This window comes from Epinephelus moara, chromosome 16 (genome assembly GCF_006386435.1).
Source record: "Epinephelus moara isolate mb chromosome 16, YSFRI_EMoa_1.0, whole genome shotgun sequence".
Lineage (NCBI taxonomy): Eukaryota > Metazoa > Chordata > Actinopteri > Perciformes > Serranidae > Epinephelus > Epinephelus moara.
In genome coordinates, this window is record NC_065521.1 from 19602952 (window position 1) to 19620512 (window position 17561).

At 40.2% G+C, this 17561-nt stretch overlaps 1 protein-coding gene and 3 non-coding genes across 4 annotated transcripts; 3 read left to right on the forward strand and 1 right to left on the reverse strand.

Moving 5' to 3' along the window:
• Positions 1-48: 48 nt before the first annotated feature.
• LOC126402795 (neurexophilin-2-like) lies at positions 49-6515 on the reverse strand. The gene is made up of 2 exons (XM_050065051.1): positions 6322-6515; positions 49-1225 (listed from the first exon to the last, which is right to left on the reverse strand). Exons 1-2 carry the CDS (start codon positions 6406-6408, stop codon positions 386-388), a joined length of 927 nt encoding a protein of 308 aa, XP_049921008.1. The 5' UTR covers positions 6409-6515; the 3' UTR covers positions 49-385.
• Positions 6516-10951: 4436 nt separating this feature from the next.
• Positions 10952-11065, forward strand: LOC126403607 (U5 spliceosomal RNA). The gene has a single exon (XR_007571334.1). It is a non-coding gene; the product is annotated as a U5 spliceosomal RNA (small nuclear RNA).
• Positions 11066-11907: 842 nt separating this feature from the next.
• LOC126403623 (U5 spliceosomal RNA) lies at positions 11908-12021 on the forward strand. Its single transcript, XR_007571349.1, has one exon. It is a non-coding gene; the product is annotated as a U5 spliceosomal RNA (small nuclear RNA).
• A 2364-nt stretch (positions 12022-14385) lies between these two features.
• On the forward strand, positions 14386-14499 carry LOC126403608 (U5 spliceosomal RNA). The gene has a single exon (XR_007571335.1). It is a non-coding gene; the product is annotated as a U5 spliceosomal RNA (small nuclear RNA).
• Positions 14500-17561: the final 3062 nt, after the last annotated feature.

A 17561-nucleotide genomic window follows, 5' to 3' on the forward strand; every position in this document is an offset into this window, starting at 1 on the left:
AAAAGTGACGGTGGTGATTCAGTCTCTACAGATTTTGTATAACTTGTGAGCTAACAAATCTTTTTTTTTTTTTTCAAATGTAAATATCAAATTATGGATTTCAAGTCTTTCCTTCTATCAACGCATATTAAGAAAACCAGAAAACACTACACACAAAGTGATACGGTTAATTAAGCATTTTTTTAAGACAATGCAGAGCTTTCAGCAGATGAGTTCAGACAACACAAAGCTCACGTTATAAACCTCATAAATCTCATGAACACATTAACACAAGTGCACTCATTGACATGTTGTTTGCAACAGCGTATAAAAAAACAGTCAGTCTCGAACCTATTTTGCAAAATGAATACATGACTTTGACAGACGCATGAAATCCCAGAATCTGTCATCCGAAGTGCTGCTGGTTCTGCTCTGTCTGAAAGTTGTGGTCCGGACAGACTTTCTGCACCAGCCTGTAATCGGTGCCAGTGAAGGCGATGAAGATGCATATAACCTTAAAGGGTTTGGCGCAGATCCAGGCTGCCTGGGACTGGGTGTTTTCTGAGTAGCAGGTCTGCCCCGGGTCGTACATGCAGGGCTTGGTCTTCTTGGAGCGGTTGGTTCTCTGGTATTCAATCCGGCAGTTGAGTTCGGTCACCATCATCATGTCCTGCTGGTGCTTCTGCTGGTCTGGAGGAGTGGAGCTGGTGGACTGAGGTGGGCTCTGGAACTGGGATGTCAGATCTGGAACCAGGACTGAGTTTTTGGTTTGATCACTCTGAGCTGCTGGATCCAAAACCTCCCATCCTACGGCTTTGGAGGGTGGGACGATGCTGACGGATATGTTCCCCAGACGAGACGAGTTGTGGCGGAAGTAAACGCTGAACGTGCCATTAATGTGGTCCACGATTTTTCCCGTCACCAGGAGGCTGAACTTTAATGTTTTCACATTGAAGTAAAAATCTCCCCAGCCCAGGATCTTCTTCGCCTTTGTGGATGTTTTCGCAGGAGGTTTGGATTTAGGAGGAGGGCGGTACAGATACTGGTCAAGGGCTTGGGAGAAGTTCTGAGGCCACCCATATGGGCCGAGAGAACCATAAGCAGGTGTTTTCTGTTTTGTGGAGATGATCTGTAAGTCTTTGAAGATATGTTTAACTTTCAAAGCTCCGACAGTGTCTCCTGTCCCTCCTTCATCCTCTCTCCATTGTTGGCTCTGAAAGTCCAAGGGCTTGGCTGTTTCTTGGACCTGTGGAGAACAAAATGTAAATTAAGGAAACCTTAAAATTCAGAGTGCTCCTTTTTTCCTAATCAGAGGGTGAAATTCACTCCCCCAAAAGCATATTTTCTCAGCTACCTTCCATAGCTCTGCAGATAGTTTGTTTTTATCTTATATCTTATAGGTATCAGTTTTATCTTATAGATATCAGTTTCTGCTGCTCCCTCAACGCAATGGAGGTGAAGGGAATTTTGTTTGTGGAGCTAGTTTGTGGAACCACCCTCTGCCAAGGAAACAGTCCCTGTTATAAAATAAACAAGGACAGTGTGTTCTGTGGACGATCCAGAGTAACAGGGACACTGTTGCTGATGAGACATGTTGCTGCTGATTTTCTATGCTGCTAAAACACAAACCCCAAAAATTTCACAAACAAAATTTTACTATTGTTTTGGGGTGGATGCTGATATTTCAGGGACAGATATCTCAAGACCTGGGCAAATAAAACTGCATGTCTTTGCATGACCAGGCTCTACTAGATTTTAGTGATAATCATTGTTGATATTTGAGTGAACCAATATTTTAGAGGTCCAGTGTGTTGGATTTAGTGGCCTCGAGCAGTGAGGTTGCAGAACGGAAACTTCTCCTGTGTGCCAAGCATGTGGGGAGATCTACAGTGTCCGACACAAAAATGTGAATGGCCCTATCTAGAGCAAGTGTTTGATTTGTCCATTCTGGGCTACTGTAGAAACAACATGGCTGATTCCATGGAAGAGGGCCCACTCAGTGAACAGATATAAAAAGCTCACTCTAAAGTGACAAAATCACAACAAATCTCATTTTCAGCAGATTATAAACCAGTGAAAACATAGTTATGAATATTATGTGCCATTTATGCTGATAAAAATCCTACACACTGGACCTTTAAAGCACAGAATTAAAGGAAAAGTGTACCTCAGGTTTTGGTAAAAAGTAATGTCCACTTCATCTTATCTTTTATGATCTTGCCTTTCTTCCATTTCTTTTTAATAGTGTGCAACAAAAGCAGGTCACTGACATAATATAGTGAAATGGTTCACAGTTTTAAAGGTTTAAACAGAGTATGAGGTCTGTGTCAGTTTGACACACTCAGATAGTTCATACAGCTTCTGTGCTGATGGGTAATGATAGAACTTTATTTATCCCGAGGGAAATTGGCCCATATGGTTAACTGTGAGAGCAACACCATAGCTGTCTTTATATATTTTCACATTCTTCAAAGGTACTTTATTACTAATAGATGCTTTTGAAGAGCTCATTTATAATAAATATACACTCTGTGGGAGAAGAAACAACTGCCAACTCTACATACAGTAAATACAGTATCACAGGAATTTGTTTTGTGCCGGATGAGAGAGAGGAAAGAGGGCTCTGGACCACCAGGACAACCGCAAGTGAAGGACAGTTTCACTGTAGCTACATCACAAGGTAGCAGATAATCGATTAAAGTAATTATGCTCTGATGTCCTCTGAATGAGAACAACTTGAAATTGACTGTGATCAATAGGTCAGCTTCTTCAGGCAAGGACTACAGTGACGAGGATCATGCACACATTCATGTTGGCATTAACACATTTTAATTTGGCTGTCCTCCCTCACGCTCTCTCTCACTCCCTTATTAAAACTCCCAATCCTCTTTTCAATGCGACCTTGATGACGGACCGTGTCTGCGGGTGTATTAATCAATATGCTTGGAAGAGAGAGGGACAACAGACAGGTCACTGTTGAAGAAACTACAGGGAATCAATAAAATAATATATATATATTCAACAGTACATGTAAATGTACATTATGTATTAAAAGGCTAAAAATCTGCAAAGGGTTAGCAGCATCTTTTCCATACTTCCTCTGAGCTTAGAATCCCCTTAAATACCCCAGTTTCCATTCTTACATTGATTTGGATTACTTGAAATTAATAGGGGATTAAGTTTTCACCTGGATTCACCTTGTCAGGTTATTATTTCATATGAAGTGCAGTTCATGTTTTATTCACTTACTGTATCTGTCATTGCAATTCTCCATCCACACACACATTCTCCCTCTTCCTCTTCCGTTCCCCCATTTTTGTAGAAACACTTTATAAAGGTTTCTCAAAAATATGTGGAAGATCACTTTCCCAAGATGAGACAGTACAGTGCTCATTGCTAAAAGAGCTAAACATTTTGATATGAAGCAGTATTTGTTTTGTTTTTTCATAGTGATATTACTTAAATCACAATGACAAAAACATAGTTTTGTTTTCATGGCTTACACAGAGCGGAGCACGTCAGTAAAATACAGAAACACAATTAACTCCACCTGACTTTCCCTCTCAGTTAAACAATAGCACTGCATAAAAAAAACATAAAAGAAGCGAGACTGTGAAAATTAAGTGCATATTCAGATTGATGAAGCAGCTTATTATCAGCCAGGCAGCCAGCTGCGCTTGTGTTGATTAAAATGCTCAAATCCCAATAAATTCAGTCATTAACCAGGCTGTTAATGTAACTGATTTCACTGAGATTCACTGCACAGCTGACATGCAGAGCTCTGATATGTTTAAACATATCAAGCATGCAGACACAATCATAACATAGCAAAACAAAAATCACCGGGTTCAGCGTGAAAACTAATGACAAGTCTGGTGAATCCAAGTGTCAAGACTTTATTTTTTCTCATTATACACTTCCATTTTTAAGTGGATGTGTGGATGCAGTGTGAGAGACAATTCAAAGTTTTTTGTGCCTCATTAGAGTAGGGATGGACGATATGGAGAAAATCAAATGTCACTATGTTTTTGACCAAATACCACGATATCCATTATGCAGCAATGTTGTCGGGTGGTGTGATGTGAAGACCACCTAAACTGGGACCAAGTCAGGACCAAGACCAGAGTGTATCGAAACCGAGACAAGACCAGACCAGTGCAAGTCCCACACTTTATAACAGACTTTCAATAGGAACATGCAAACCATAGGCACTCCTCAAACTGATATGAAAGATCCACATTCCCAAAAAAACACCCCACAGAAAACAACTGACGATTGCTCTTCAGTCATGTCTTTTATTGCCTGATACTGTAAATATGTGTGTGTGTGTATATATATATAAGTGCACCATGAGAAATGACTGAATGAAACAGTTGAAAGAGATGACTTTTATATGTGGGAATTTTCCTTTGTTTTCTCTGGGCAAACAAATACAAAGAGATGAAATCATCCTTTTTGTCTTTAGTCAACACTCCTTTTTTGCACAGGCAATTTAGTGATATCTCTGAAGTTGTGGTCTTGACCAAACGTGAAATAAAATCCTGAGTCCTCTTTGCCTGAGACAGATAAGACCAAGTAAAAATGTGGTCAAGTACGAGACGAGACAGTAAACTTCAAAACATGGTCTTGAAACAAAGACTGATCTCAAACACTACAATACCGATTTGCACAATAAGATTTTCCACAAAAAATCATCAATAATTTGGATTTAATGACTACATGGGTGAAGGCATAGAACAGCTGGAACAGTCTGTTAAGTTCAGAAAATGATGTCACTTTGCTGTAATGCAGCCTTTAAAACCAGGAAAAGACAATAGTTATGATATTGTAATCTAAGCTAATATCTATATAATACTGATAAATAGCCCAGCCCTACTCTAGAGAACTGAGACATGAGTTGGGCAAAAAGGTCTGTGCACCTCGTTTAAGACCTGATTTCCATTTTCATCATAATGTGTTGAAGGCACTTGGAGGTTTAGTGTTATTCTCCCCCAGATTTCTGAATAAACAGCTCCAAGGATATCATTATTTCTCACCAACAAGTGGAATTCACATCACCCCGAGCACCCCGGCCCTGTGTGCCAATCTCTGTCTTTTCCTGTAACCAAGTGAGTTCCAGCTGTGCCTATTGTTACAAGCCTAAATCTCCAGCTATGTGCTGTTCTCACCTACCCTAATTGGAGCCCACTGTGTGACAGCCATGTCATTGGCTCTGTGTCAAGATGCCAGCACAGTGACTGCATGCTGGAGTGGCTGCACGCACGACACCTGTGCAAAGGCACCTGCAGAGGCACAAAAACTGAGAAACCGAAGAGCAGGAGCCTAATTGCATTTTAAGGACAGTGAGAACTGTTTTGCCATTGGCTAAAAAGATCCTTAATGTGAGAGTTTGGTTTTTCACAACTTAACAAAAAAAAATAAAGTGACAATGTTTCTGAAACCCAAGGGGGATAAAAGTTTTTAAACTGACAAAGCCTGCGCAATAATTTAGTTCGACTAATAAAGCACAAAATTAGGTTGCTTTGAGGTTTTTAACCTGTCAACTGCAGTACCACAGATATAGATGTTGCAGTTGGGTGCTCAGTTCAATTAAAGACAGGAGAGATGATTAAATTACAAATATGCCTGAAAGAGAATCACAGACCACGAAACCGGAACTAATTAAAATTTCGAGGATGGAACAGACCCATTCTGGCTGAACTTCACCATCTAACGCAGGAGTCAACTTTGATCAAGTCCTGAGACAGTGTCATATCCCGAGATCTTCAATTCAAAATAAATCATATCAGAAGAAAAGATCAGTGCAGATTTTATTCCTTGAATAAAACAGCATGCCTCAAATTTTTCATAGGAACATTTTTAAGACTTGAAAGTCCAAGCTGAACCTCAAATCAGAAGAAAGTCAAGTCTCAAACCAGTGTCAGAAAGACAAAAGAAACTCACCAGAGTCACAGCTGAGCACATGTCAGTTAACTGGAGTTCTTCTGCAGTATTTGTATTTGTCAGTATTTGTCAAACTGCCATAAAACTGATTTTATTTTTAGCTGTGAAAAATCTTTCAGAAATCACTGATGCTGATTGATTATTAGGCCTAACGGATTCCCTTTCTCATACACAGAACACAATCTCAAATCAAGAAACACCAAAAACACCACTGCTTGACTGTGCAGCAATGCTGCAATATGATGAAGAGTGGCTGAACAATACATGAGGGAATTTGAAATGGACCACAAATTAGAAGTACAAAGAAGTGCCACTACAACAACACCTTGCGTTAATAATGAGCAACACAACCTCGGGAGCAGAGCAAAGGAAAGGCGGCTGATCGCTGATCACACTCACCGCTGAAGGGAGAAGCCACAGACAGGTGATGGCAAAGTTCAAACACAGCACCCTCATTTTGCAGCAACAGCAGTAACGTGTCTCCATGCAGAGAGCCGGAGCGTCTCGGAGGCAATGTGCCCGGCTGTATAAGTGGTGATTTACTGAGTTAAAGCTTACACTCACTTCAAAAGTAGAGAAGACACTCCGCAGTGAGAGACTCGAAAATCCCCAAGATCTGGAGTGAATACTGGGCTCAGTGCGCCTCCTCTCCCCCCCCACCAGCTCCCTCACTCCCTCCCTCCATCTTTCCTTCCTCTCTCTACCCCTACACACACACACACACACACACACACACTACTTCATTTAACATGAGCAAAAAATAAAACAAAGCAATTGCCTCAGGATGAAAATTGCGCGCAGTGAGAATTAATCAAGGGAGAATAATTCGCATTTGTACAGGGCTAATTGGTAATGATTGTAATAGAAACAATGTCGCACTAAATATTTAAACACACACACACACACACACACACACACACACACACACACACACTGCTCAATTTCACCACCTGGCCGGCCCTTATTAAGACTCATCAACCCGGGGAAAGGCGCTCTCAGGCGGGCACAGTTTGACAGCCCTCCCCGCTGTCCCCGCACACTGTAGCCACGGGGAGGCTGACAAAATGACAAGGGCTCTCTCCGGGAACTGTAAAAATCACTGACAAGTCTGGTGAGATTCTGCCACCGCCTCAGCCTATCAGTGGAATTTCAAGCCAACAAATCACTGCAAATACTAACCAACCAGACAAGTTGTCTTTAATACACAGAGCCTGTGTACATACAGAAACACATTACATTTCATGCTCTCCCATATTAAAGTAGGCTACCTTAACATTGTAAGCTGGCTTGTAGCTTATTACCATACTCATGCGTAAAGATTAATGTTTGTGAGTAGCTTGCATTGTAGCACTGCTATGAAGACAGTTCTGATAAAATGTAGCTACTAAATACAATACAATCAGAATGACAATTGTAAATGGAAACAGACGTGTGACAACAAGCCATCTTTGATTGTGTTAATGAAGCACTCCAGGGATGACATTTTTCTGTAGGCTGATGCGGAAGTTAGTTGCCCTGGTGCCAGTGGGATTTTTCCATTGTCTTATTGCAGAATAAACTCTGTGGCAAACAAACGCTACTGATAGCCTACTTACATGTTTTGTTCAACAAGGTATCCTTCACAATTGAACACCAGTTTTATGATTTTTGAAGCCTAAGTACACTGCGGTCCCATGACACCAACAACGTTCATCGTTCATCTGTTAGTGTTTTCAAAGTTATTGATTTGTCACTTTGCGAAATTCATTGATTCATATAGACTTCAAATAGACTGCATGATTAAGATAGACAACATGACAGCTCCACTAAAAGTGAAGCCAAAACATCTCGATCGCCCCCTGGTGGCTGGTTGCAGTACAGGTCATAAATCCGTGGCCCCTCTATGTTGAGGCGGATTTGAATTTGTGCGTCAGCTCTGTGCAGAGTAGCCTATACATTGTAGCCTAAGCACGTAGCCTACACCATTATGAGCATTAATAATGGTGCTGTGGTCTGTCTGTGTCACTCTGCAGTGACGCCTCCAAAACACTAGTCCGCAGTGGGTTTTCTGTGAAGTAAAGTTGAGTTGATTCAAAACACACCCAAAAAACCCAAACATTAAACTTGACTTAATAGCGACAATTTCAAACACAAGTAGCCTCAATTTCAATTTTTAGACGCTTTTATTAATAAATGTCACAAGTACAACCTACAAAATTTACAATTAATACAGATATAATCTGCCCATACAAGGAAAACGGAGACATTCCATATGAATATATTTTCCCAATTACCAATACTTTTCCTCACCTGGGATTACAACAAAGCATTCACCAAGCATAATTGCAATATGAGGCAAGGACCAGCAATGTACATTGATGTACTTGACGCTTCCCCAGAATAATAAATTACATCATATAATATCTCTCTAATGATACCATTTTGGATTTTCCATAATGTAGTTAATTCTTCACAGGTATGATTCTTTTTGTCTCTCTGAATGTAGTCTTTAACTAAAGTGAGGCCAGTCCTCACAACTGATTCTGGAGATTTATATACTCTCTTAAAGGCCAGTAAATTCCTACATTTCCACATTCCATCTTTTATACAGTTGATAGCAATCCACCATTTTGCATTTTTTCCAGTCTCTTTTGGAGCCATATCCCCATACAATATATCATTAGCATCAGGATATCTGTGCAAAGAGGTCAGCCACCTGCCAACAATTCCCCACACCCTTTGTGCAAAGGGGCAGGCCCAAAAGAGATGGATAACAGATTCGTCGACATGACAATTCAATCTAGGACAGACTGCGCTTCTGGAGCATCTCCTTCTATATAAGAGGGCTCTAGTCTGGAGACAGCCATGCGCTGCCTTCCAGGCCAGATCCTAGTGACTGTTGAAAAGGAATGTGGCGTTGACTTTTCAAACACAAGTAGCCTACAGAAATTGGCTTCATAACTCACAGGATCCACAGACAAAACACATGTCACGGATTGTGCAGTTACATGTCTGGGGAGGTGCACACCAGGTTAGGGCATGGGGTGCGCCTTAAGCTCTACGTCAACAACCCGTAAGTACGGCATCGATTCGACGCAGAAGTATACATCCTGCTTTAATATAGCCTAGGCCTGCATTCTATGGGACATGGGCCAAACTAAAACCTCAGAGCAGGCCTAAACATAAAGTAGGCTATGTTTTTCCCGCATTTTTTAAAATTATTTTTTGTCATGTTAGGTGGTTCTTATTGTCCTTGTTAAAGTGTTAAAAGGTTGGTATTGGTTGGGCTAGTTATTTGATGCTCTGAAAATGAAATGAAATGAAATGAAATGAGTCTGCTGTCGTGATTGACAGCTATGTGTACCAATCGGTGTGCTCACAGTCAATGACGCTGCTTGTGATTGGTCGGACGGATATATGGGCGGAACTCAAGGCCGCGGAGGAGTCGAGTTTGCGGCGCAGACTCTGGTTGTAAATCACATCACCAGCGCAAAATAGGATATTTTGGATACTTTGAGTTCATATTTGTACAATGTGGGTAAGTGGAGAGGTGTTGTTCATCTTTAAATACAGTGTATGATTCAAACATAGGGCCTGCGGTCATACCTGTATAATAAGCTAACTAGGAGGATTAATGACAAACAGGCCAAACAAATAGAACCAGAGTCGGATGTTGTCTCGACAGGGATACAGCACCACCTAATGGAAGCCATATTTGCAGGTTACATCACGAAGTTTTGTGTCCAGTAACACTCTTAAACTGTGGACGACACTGAAGAGCAGTGGGCTGCATTCATGAAGTAAGTAAATGTTGTTGGCTTGGTTAATGTCGCACAGGTGATAAGGCCTCTGTTCTCCAGGGGATAAATATCCCTCTCTACTCCAAGTGGAGTTAATTAGAAGTGCTGCAGCGTTCAGTGTTGTCAGTGATAATGAGGACATTGTAGCCTTCATGGGGGAACAACTGGGAAAGTGTTTGCAAAATCCTGTAATATCTGATAGAGGACAAATAATTAGCCCATACTTCATGAATTTATAGGTGTGCTATTTCGCATTTTTAGGCCCATGTTTATGTGAGTTGACTTCATATGGCATACCCAACCAAAAAACAGTTTAGGACCATATAAGTAAACTTTGTAGAGGCTGTCTTTAGATGGTAGCGTTAGCTTCCCTATCAGATACCATTTAAAACTCCTCATGTCTTCGCTTCTTTACTTTCTTTCTCTTTTCCCCCTTTTTCCACAAATTATGTCGTCTAAAAACGGAACATAATTCAGTAAGCATATTGTTGAAAATGGTTAACTGTTACATTAGGTGCCATATTAGTATCTAGACCGACCTTGCTAGAAATAAATTACCTGACAGTCAGATATTCTCACAGCACGGACCTCCCCTGACACTGAGGATTACTCTCTTGAATGAAATCAAATCTCTGTTTTGTATGCGCATGCGCACGAGTAGACCGTTGCAAACTCAATAACAGTAAAACGTAGGACTTAACGACTTTATATTTACAGTATTTCACGTCCTCTCTTAATTGTAGAGTTACACAATCTTTTGGCGAACGTAAAAAGAAGAGTTTTAATCGTAGAAGCGACTTTAAAAAACAGAGGCGCTCCCAGGGTCGTCATAGTACCACAATGCATAGCGCGTGTGGCGTTTATACGCTAAACTCCGACCTGTTCACATTTAGCCTATCTATCATCCGCAGGATTTTGGTGCAATTTAGTGGGGTCGTTGTTGTAGACAGCGTGTATTTTAGTTAATTGCATTTTTTACTCCCCTGGTAGATGGTGAACTTCCTAATGCATTTCATGACTCGTTTTCATCATTTCCATAGATCTCATATATGTCTCACTGTTTCGATTATTGTAAAGTGAATAGGACGAGTTTTCGATTAATTTTATAATTGCAGCTCCCAAAGCAGAACTTTCTGACTTACATGACTAATTATAAATAATGTGTATAATGTCTGGTCTGTACAGTGAAACCTGAGTGAGGGTGACATGGCGGATAATGGGGTCGTCCAGAGTTTCACATCATTATCAGTACACTCTTGTTTTTCTTCAGATCGTATAAATCTTTCGCCTTTTACTAAAGATTTCCGTGGAGAGGAACACTAAGAGTTTCAATTAATTTTTTGATGCCCTGCTAACGCGGGGCTTCCCTCACTCTGTTGAAAAAAATTCAAAACTTAATGGTCTGTTAGTCATAGATAATATAATAATGTCAATTATTCAGCCGAAAGGTTAAGGTTATTTTGTTTTTTTATTATTAATATTTTTTTAATGCGGTGTTTTCAGCTCTTATTTCACTACATTGGCTCCATGTTTAACATGTGTATGTGAGTTGGCTCCATGGCATCACTGATTAATCTCTTGACCATATCACATAAGTAAATTCAGAAGCTGTGTCTAGATGGTCTAACTGCCCATTGTGACTTTATTTCTTTGCTTACCAATATTAATTTGTCCAAAGTCCAAAAGGATTTCGCCTAGAAATCATTGTGTAGATGTTAATTTGTCAAAACATGTCATAATGTGTGCACCTAACTGACAGCTAGGGGGTGACACCACAGGCTACTCTCTTGACACATATGTAATCTCTGATTGGTTTGCGAGTGAATGCTTGTAAGCAGAGGAGTAAAACTGTTCCAGTTTATAGTGACACAGACCCACATGTAACACGTTTCATGTCATGTTTTTGCGAAAGGAGAAGGAGGAGTTTTTAGCCTGAATATTTAACTTTTTAAAAGAATGGGCGTGACCAGGCTCCCCATATTCCCACAATGCATAGCGCGCGTGCGGTCGTTGCAGGCTAAACTGTTTTATGTGTTTCCTATCAGCATGTGTGATTATTGGAGGTCTTCATCATACACGGTTTATGTTTCTGGATGAAATGACTGATTATAAATAATGTGTATAATATCTCGCCTGTACAGTGAACCCTGAGTGAGGGTGACATGGCGGAGAATGGGATCGTCCAGAGTTTCACATCATCATCAGTACGCTCTTGTTTCTCTTCAGATCGTATAAATCTTTCGCCTTTTACTAAAGATTTCCGTGGAGAGGAACACTAAGAGTTTCAATTAATTTTTTGATGCCCTGCTAACGCGGGGCTTCCTCACTCTGTTTAAAAATAAATTATGGTGTTGTAAGTCATGTACTCTATTGCAGTGATCGTAAGGTTTATGAATCCATAGTCTATGGTTGCCGCTATTTCGACTTTTTCTTCACAAAACTTCGTCTGAATGACTTCAGAACGAAGTAGACTCACACCACATTTACAGGAAACAAATGCCTGAATCAGGTGTTTAGTGTCCCTGTGGTCAGTAGGGGGCGCCCACTTCAAGATTAAGCCAAACTGCAATGAGTGACCACCATACAGACTGCCACTGAGATCTTATTTAAAACATTTGTTTGGACACTTTAGTTCTGAATTCTGGACAGATCTATGTACAATAAGTGGTGGGGGAAGTATTCAGATCTTTGACTTCAGTGAAATTACCATTACTACTAAACAGAAATGCACTGTTACAAGCAAAAGTCCTGCATTCAACATCTTAAGTAAAAGTATGTGATTAACTATTTGCAAATTTAGATTATTGGTGCAAAATATAAAACCCAGTGACTAGGAACTAAAGCTTTAAACATGTACTGGAGTAAAAAGTGCAATATTTACCTCTGAATTGTAGCTGAGTGTAAGTAGAACGTAGCATAAGATGGAAATACTCAAGTTAAGTAGGAGTACCTTAAAATAGTACTTAAGTACAGCACTTGTACGTGCAAAAGTCATGAGTACTGGCTCGCAAACTTACTAGTTTGAGTATTTTCTTTCAATTTAGTTTGGTTTATTTCGGTCATTTCCCAACTTCTAAAAGTCAAATATGCTGGTAGATACAATAAATAAACATTAAGTTAATGCTTTTTTTTTTTTTTAGCATTAAAAATAAAGGACCTGTTCACATTTACCTTTTTTAGCATTAAAAATAAAGGACCTGTTCACATTTACCCATCATCCACAGGTTTTTGGTGCAGTTAAGTGGGGTCGTTGTTGTACACAGCGTGTATTTTAATTAATTTAAGTGGGGTCGTTGTTGTACACAGCGTGTATTTTAATTAATGGTATTTTTAACAGTTAAACCTGAGTGAGAATGATATTTACAAAAACGTGATGCATCTTATGGCTCGTTTTCATTTTAGATTTCATATATGTGTCACACTTTCTTACAGATTATTGTAAAGTTGAATAAGACGACTCTTCAATTAATTTCATAGGTGCAGTGCCGAAGGCTGGACTTTTGAATATAGATGGTAAATCTGTATTACACATTGCAGAGTTCTTAATGTAGAAGCTACATCATGTATGTTAAAGCATCTTGAAGTCAGGCTGAGCTGTTCTGAATGTATGTTGTGTATGAGCACTCTGTAACGTTATTACAGTAACTGCAGTGCAGGTAGACCAAGTCAAGGAAAAAAAGTTTCAGTGTTTATTTGGAAATAAGAGTGTGAAGTTGATGTCATTCAGGAATAAAAAGTCTCTATAGTTCTTCAGGGAATAAATGTGTACTCTCTGCTCCAGGGTATTAGTTTGATTGGTGTGTTATTGAATTTGAACATCCACAGTGTTGAGTTTTGGCAGTGATAGTGAGGACATGATCACATGGGAACCCCTGGCCAAGTGTTTGCAGCATCTATTTACATCTGATCAGTGGAGTCAAAAGCGTTTCACATTTTTGCCATTGCTCCAGGGTCCATGTGTATGTGAGTTGGCTCAGTGGCATCATAAAGCAAACCCAGCCATGACATCACTGATTAATCTCATGACCATATCACATAGGTACATGTAGAAGCTGTGTCTAGATGGACTAGCTTCCCGTGAAGTTGTTTGTCTGCTTACCAATGTTAATTTGTCCAAAAGGAGTTCGCTTAGAAATCATTGTGTAGATGTTAATTTGTCAAAACATGTCATAATGTGTGCACCTAACTGACAGGTAGGGGGTGACACCACAGGCTACTCTCTTGACACATATGTAATCTCTGATTGGTTTGCGAGTGAATGCTTGTAAGCAGAGGAGTAAAACTGTTCCAGTTTATAGTGACACAGACCCACATGTGACACGTTTCATGTCATATTCTTGCGAAAGGAGAAGGAGGAGTTTTTATTCTACAAGTTTAACTTTTTTTTAAAAAAAAAGGGGGGGCGTGGGCTCCCCATATTCCCACAATGCATAGCGCGCGTGCGGTCGGATACATGGATACTGTTAGAGAGCTGGATACTATTGGTCGTTGCAGGCTGAACTGTTTTATGTGTTTCCCATCAGCATGTGTGATTATTGGAGGTCTTCATCATACACGGTTTATGTTTCTGGATGAAATGACTGATTCTAAATAATGTGTATAATGTCTGGTCTGTACAGTGAACCCTGAGTGAGGATGACATGGCGGAGAATGGGGTCGTCCAGAGTTTCACATTATCATCAGTACACTCTTGTTTCTCTTCAGATCGTATAAATCTTTCGCCTTTTACTAAAGATTTCCGTGGAGTGGAACACTAAGAGTTTCAATTAATTTTTTGATGCCCTGCTAACGCGGGGCTTTCTTCACTCTGTTGAAAATAAGTTATGGGTCTTTGAATCAATTGTAGTAATAATAATAATAATAGTAGTGTCTGTCAGATATATGAATCATTTGCTATTGTAGCGGCTGAATGTGTTGTTGAGCAGCTCGACTTTTTCTTCCCAAAACTTCGTCTGAATAGGCTCGTTAGAGATGAACTGCGCCTCGCCTGAAAAGTAGACGAGAGCAGGCGGCCGCAGCGGGGGGCGGTGACAAAAAGCTGCGGTGGAGTCGGACAGTTTCCCGACAGTTTCCAGCAGCCTTCAGTCCGTACAGGAAGTCACAGACACACTTACATCCTGTCTGGAATGATGTCAGTTCATTAAAAAAGTGATCAGACCCATATATCAGTTTGTTTTCACCATCAGTCACACAACATGTTTTCTGTTCACAGAATAAACCTTCAGATCAGACAAATACAATCTTAATCTCTAAAATTCAACAAAAATGAGTAGTTTATCTAAAACGTCATCTTGTTGAGTCGACATCTGAACCAATCAGCTGTTAGATCAGGTGAGAGCCAGGCGGTGCAGTCGGTGGAGAGCAACTGCAGCGCCTGGCTCTAAAAACTGCGGCCGCCTCGCTCTCGCGGTTTTATCGCCGTCCACTTTTGTAATACGTCAGAGCAAGTCGGGATGAAGTCGGACACAAAACTAACCGGCATGCATTGTGCGCCGATCGCCGGTGATCGAATCTGCGCAGGACTGACTCATCTCGAACGAACCTAATGACTTCATAACGAAGTAGACTCACACCATATTTACAGGAAACAGATGACTGAATCAGGTGTTTAGTGTCCCTGTGGTCAGTAGGGGGCGCCCACTTCAAGATTAATCCAAACTGCAATGAGTGACCACCATACAGACTGCCACTGAGATCTTATTTTAAAACATTTTTTGGGAAACTTCTGAATTCTGGACAGATCTATGTACAATAAGTGGTGGGGGAAGTATTCAGATCTTTGACATAAGTGAAATTACCATTACTACTAAACAGAAATAGACTTACAAGCAAAAGTCCTGCATTCAACATCTTAAGTAAAAGTATGTGATTAACTATTTGCAAATTTAGATTATTGGTGCAAAATATAAAACCCAGTAACTAGGAACTAAAGCTTTAAACATGTACTGGAGTAAAAAGTGCAATATTTACCTCTGAAGTGTAGCTGAGTGTAAGTAGTAGGCTAGTTAAGCACGAGTACCTTAAAATAGTACTTAAGTACAGCACTTGTACATGTAAAAGTCATGAGTACTGGCTCGCAAACTTACTAGTTTGAGTATTTTCTTTCAATTTAGTTTGGTTTATTTTGGTCATTTCCCAACTTCTAAAAGTCAAATATGCTGGTAGATACAATAAATAAACATTAAGTTAATGCTTTTTTTAGCATTAAAAATAAAGGACCTGTTCACATTTACCCATCATCCACAGGTTTTTGGTGCCGTTAAGTGGGGTCGTTGTTGTACACAGCGTGTATTTTAATTAATGGTATTTTTAACAGTTAAACCTGAGTGAGAATGATATTTACAAAAACGTGATGCATCTTATGGCTTGTTTTCATTTTAGATTTCATATATGTCTGTTTCTTACAGATTATTGTAAAGCTGAATAAGACGACTTTTCAGTTAATTTCATAGGTGCAGTGCCAAAGGCTGGACTTTCTGATTTTTTCCAAAGAAATATAGCCTAGTTTGAATATAGATGGTAAATCTGTATTACACATTGCAGAGTTCTTAATGTAGAAGCTACATCATGTATGTTAAAGCATCTTAAAGTCAGGCTGAGCTGTTCTGAATGTTTGTTGTGTATGAGCACTCTGTAATGTTATTAATTGCAGAACCAGTAGACCAAGTTTACTTGGAAAAGTGAGTGTGAAGTTGATGTCATTCAGGAATAAAAAGTCTCTATAGTTCTTCAGGGAATAAATGTGTACTCTCTGCTCCAGGGTATTAGTTTGATTGGTGTGTTATTGAATTTGAACATCCACAGTGTTGAGGTTTGGCAGTGATAGTGAGGACATGATCACATGGGAACCCCTGGCCAAGTGTTTGCAGCATCTATTTACATCTGATCAGTGGAGTCTAAAGTTTTAGGGTAATGATTAGCCTTTGTTTTTAGTATTATTATTTTTAATGCAGGGTTTTTCATCTCTCCTGTCATTACATTGCTCCTGGCTCCATTTTCACCATGTGTATGTGAGTTGGCTCAGTGGCATCATAAAGCAAACCCAGCCATAACATGATTGATTAATCTCTTGACCATATCACATAAGTACATGTAGAAGCTGTGTCTAGATGGACTAGCTGCCTATTCTGTCTGTGATTCTTTGGTTACCAATGTTAATTCTGTCCAAAGTCCAAAAAGAGTTCGCTGAGAAATTGTTGTCAAAACATGTCATAATGTGTGCACCGGGGCGGCAGTAGCTCAGTCCATAGGGACTTGGGTTGGGAACCGGAGGGTTGCCTGTTCAAGTCCCCGTCCGGACCAAAATATGGAGCGTGGACTGGTAGCTGGAGAGGTGCCAGTTCACCTCCTGGGCACTGCCAAGGTGCTCCTGAGCAAGGCACCGAACCCCCCAACCGCTCTGAGCGCCTGTCATGGGCAGCCCACTCTGACATCTCTCCACTTAGTGCATGTATAGGTCCAGTTTGTGCATGTGTGTGTTCGGACCTGTGTGTAATTGACAAACAGAGTGAAAAAATTTAATTTCCCCTTGGGGATTAATAAAGTATATAAATTAAAATTAATTAAAAATTAACTGACAGGTAGGGGGTGACACCACAGGCTACTCTCTTGACACATATGTAATCTCTGTTTGGTTTGCGAGTGAATGCTTGTAAGCAGAGGAGTAAAACTGTTCCAGTTTATAGTGACACAGACCCACATGTGACACGTTTCATGTTTCATGTTCTTGCGAAAGGAGAAGGAGGAGTTTTTATTCTACAAGTTAAATTTTTTTTAAAGAGGGGGCGTGGTCAGGGCCGCCGTATTCCCATAATGCATAGCGCGTGCGGTCGTTGCAGGCTAAACTGTTTTATGTGTTTC

Bases quoted from the DNA above. Each gene is read 5' to 3' on its own strand.
- LOC126402795 (XM_050065051.1), bottom strand. From the start codon at position 6,408: ATGGAGACACGTTACTGCTGTTGCTGCAAAATGAGGGTGCTGTGTTTG. The intron at 1,226-6,321 runs GTGAGTGTGATC...TGTTCTCCACAG, and splicing joins TGTGGCTTCTCCCTTCAGCG to GTCCAAGAAACAGCCAAGCC.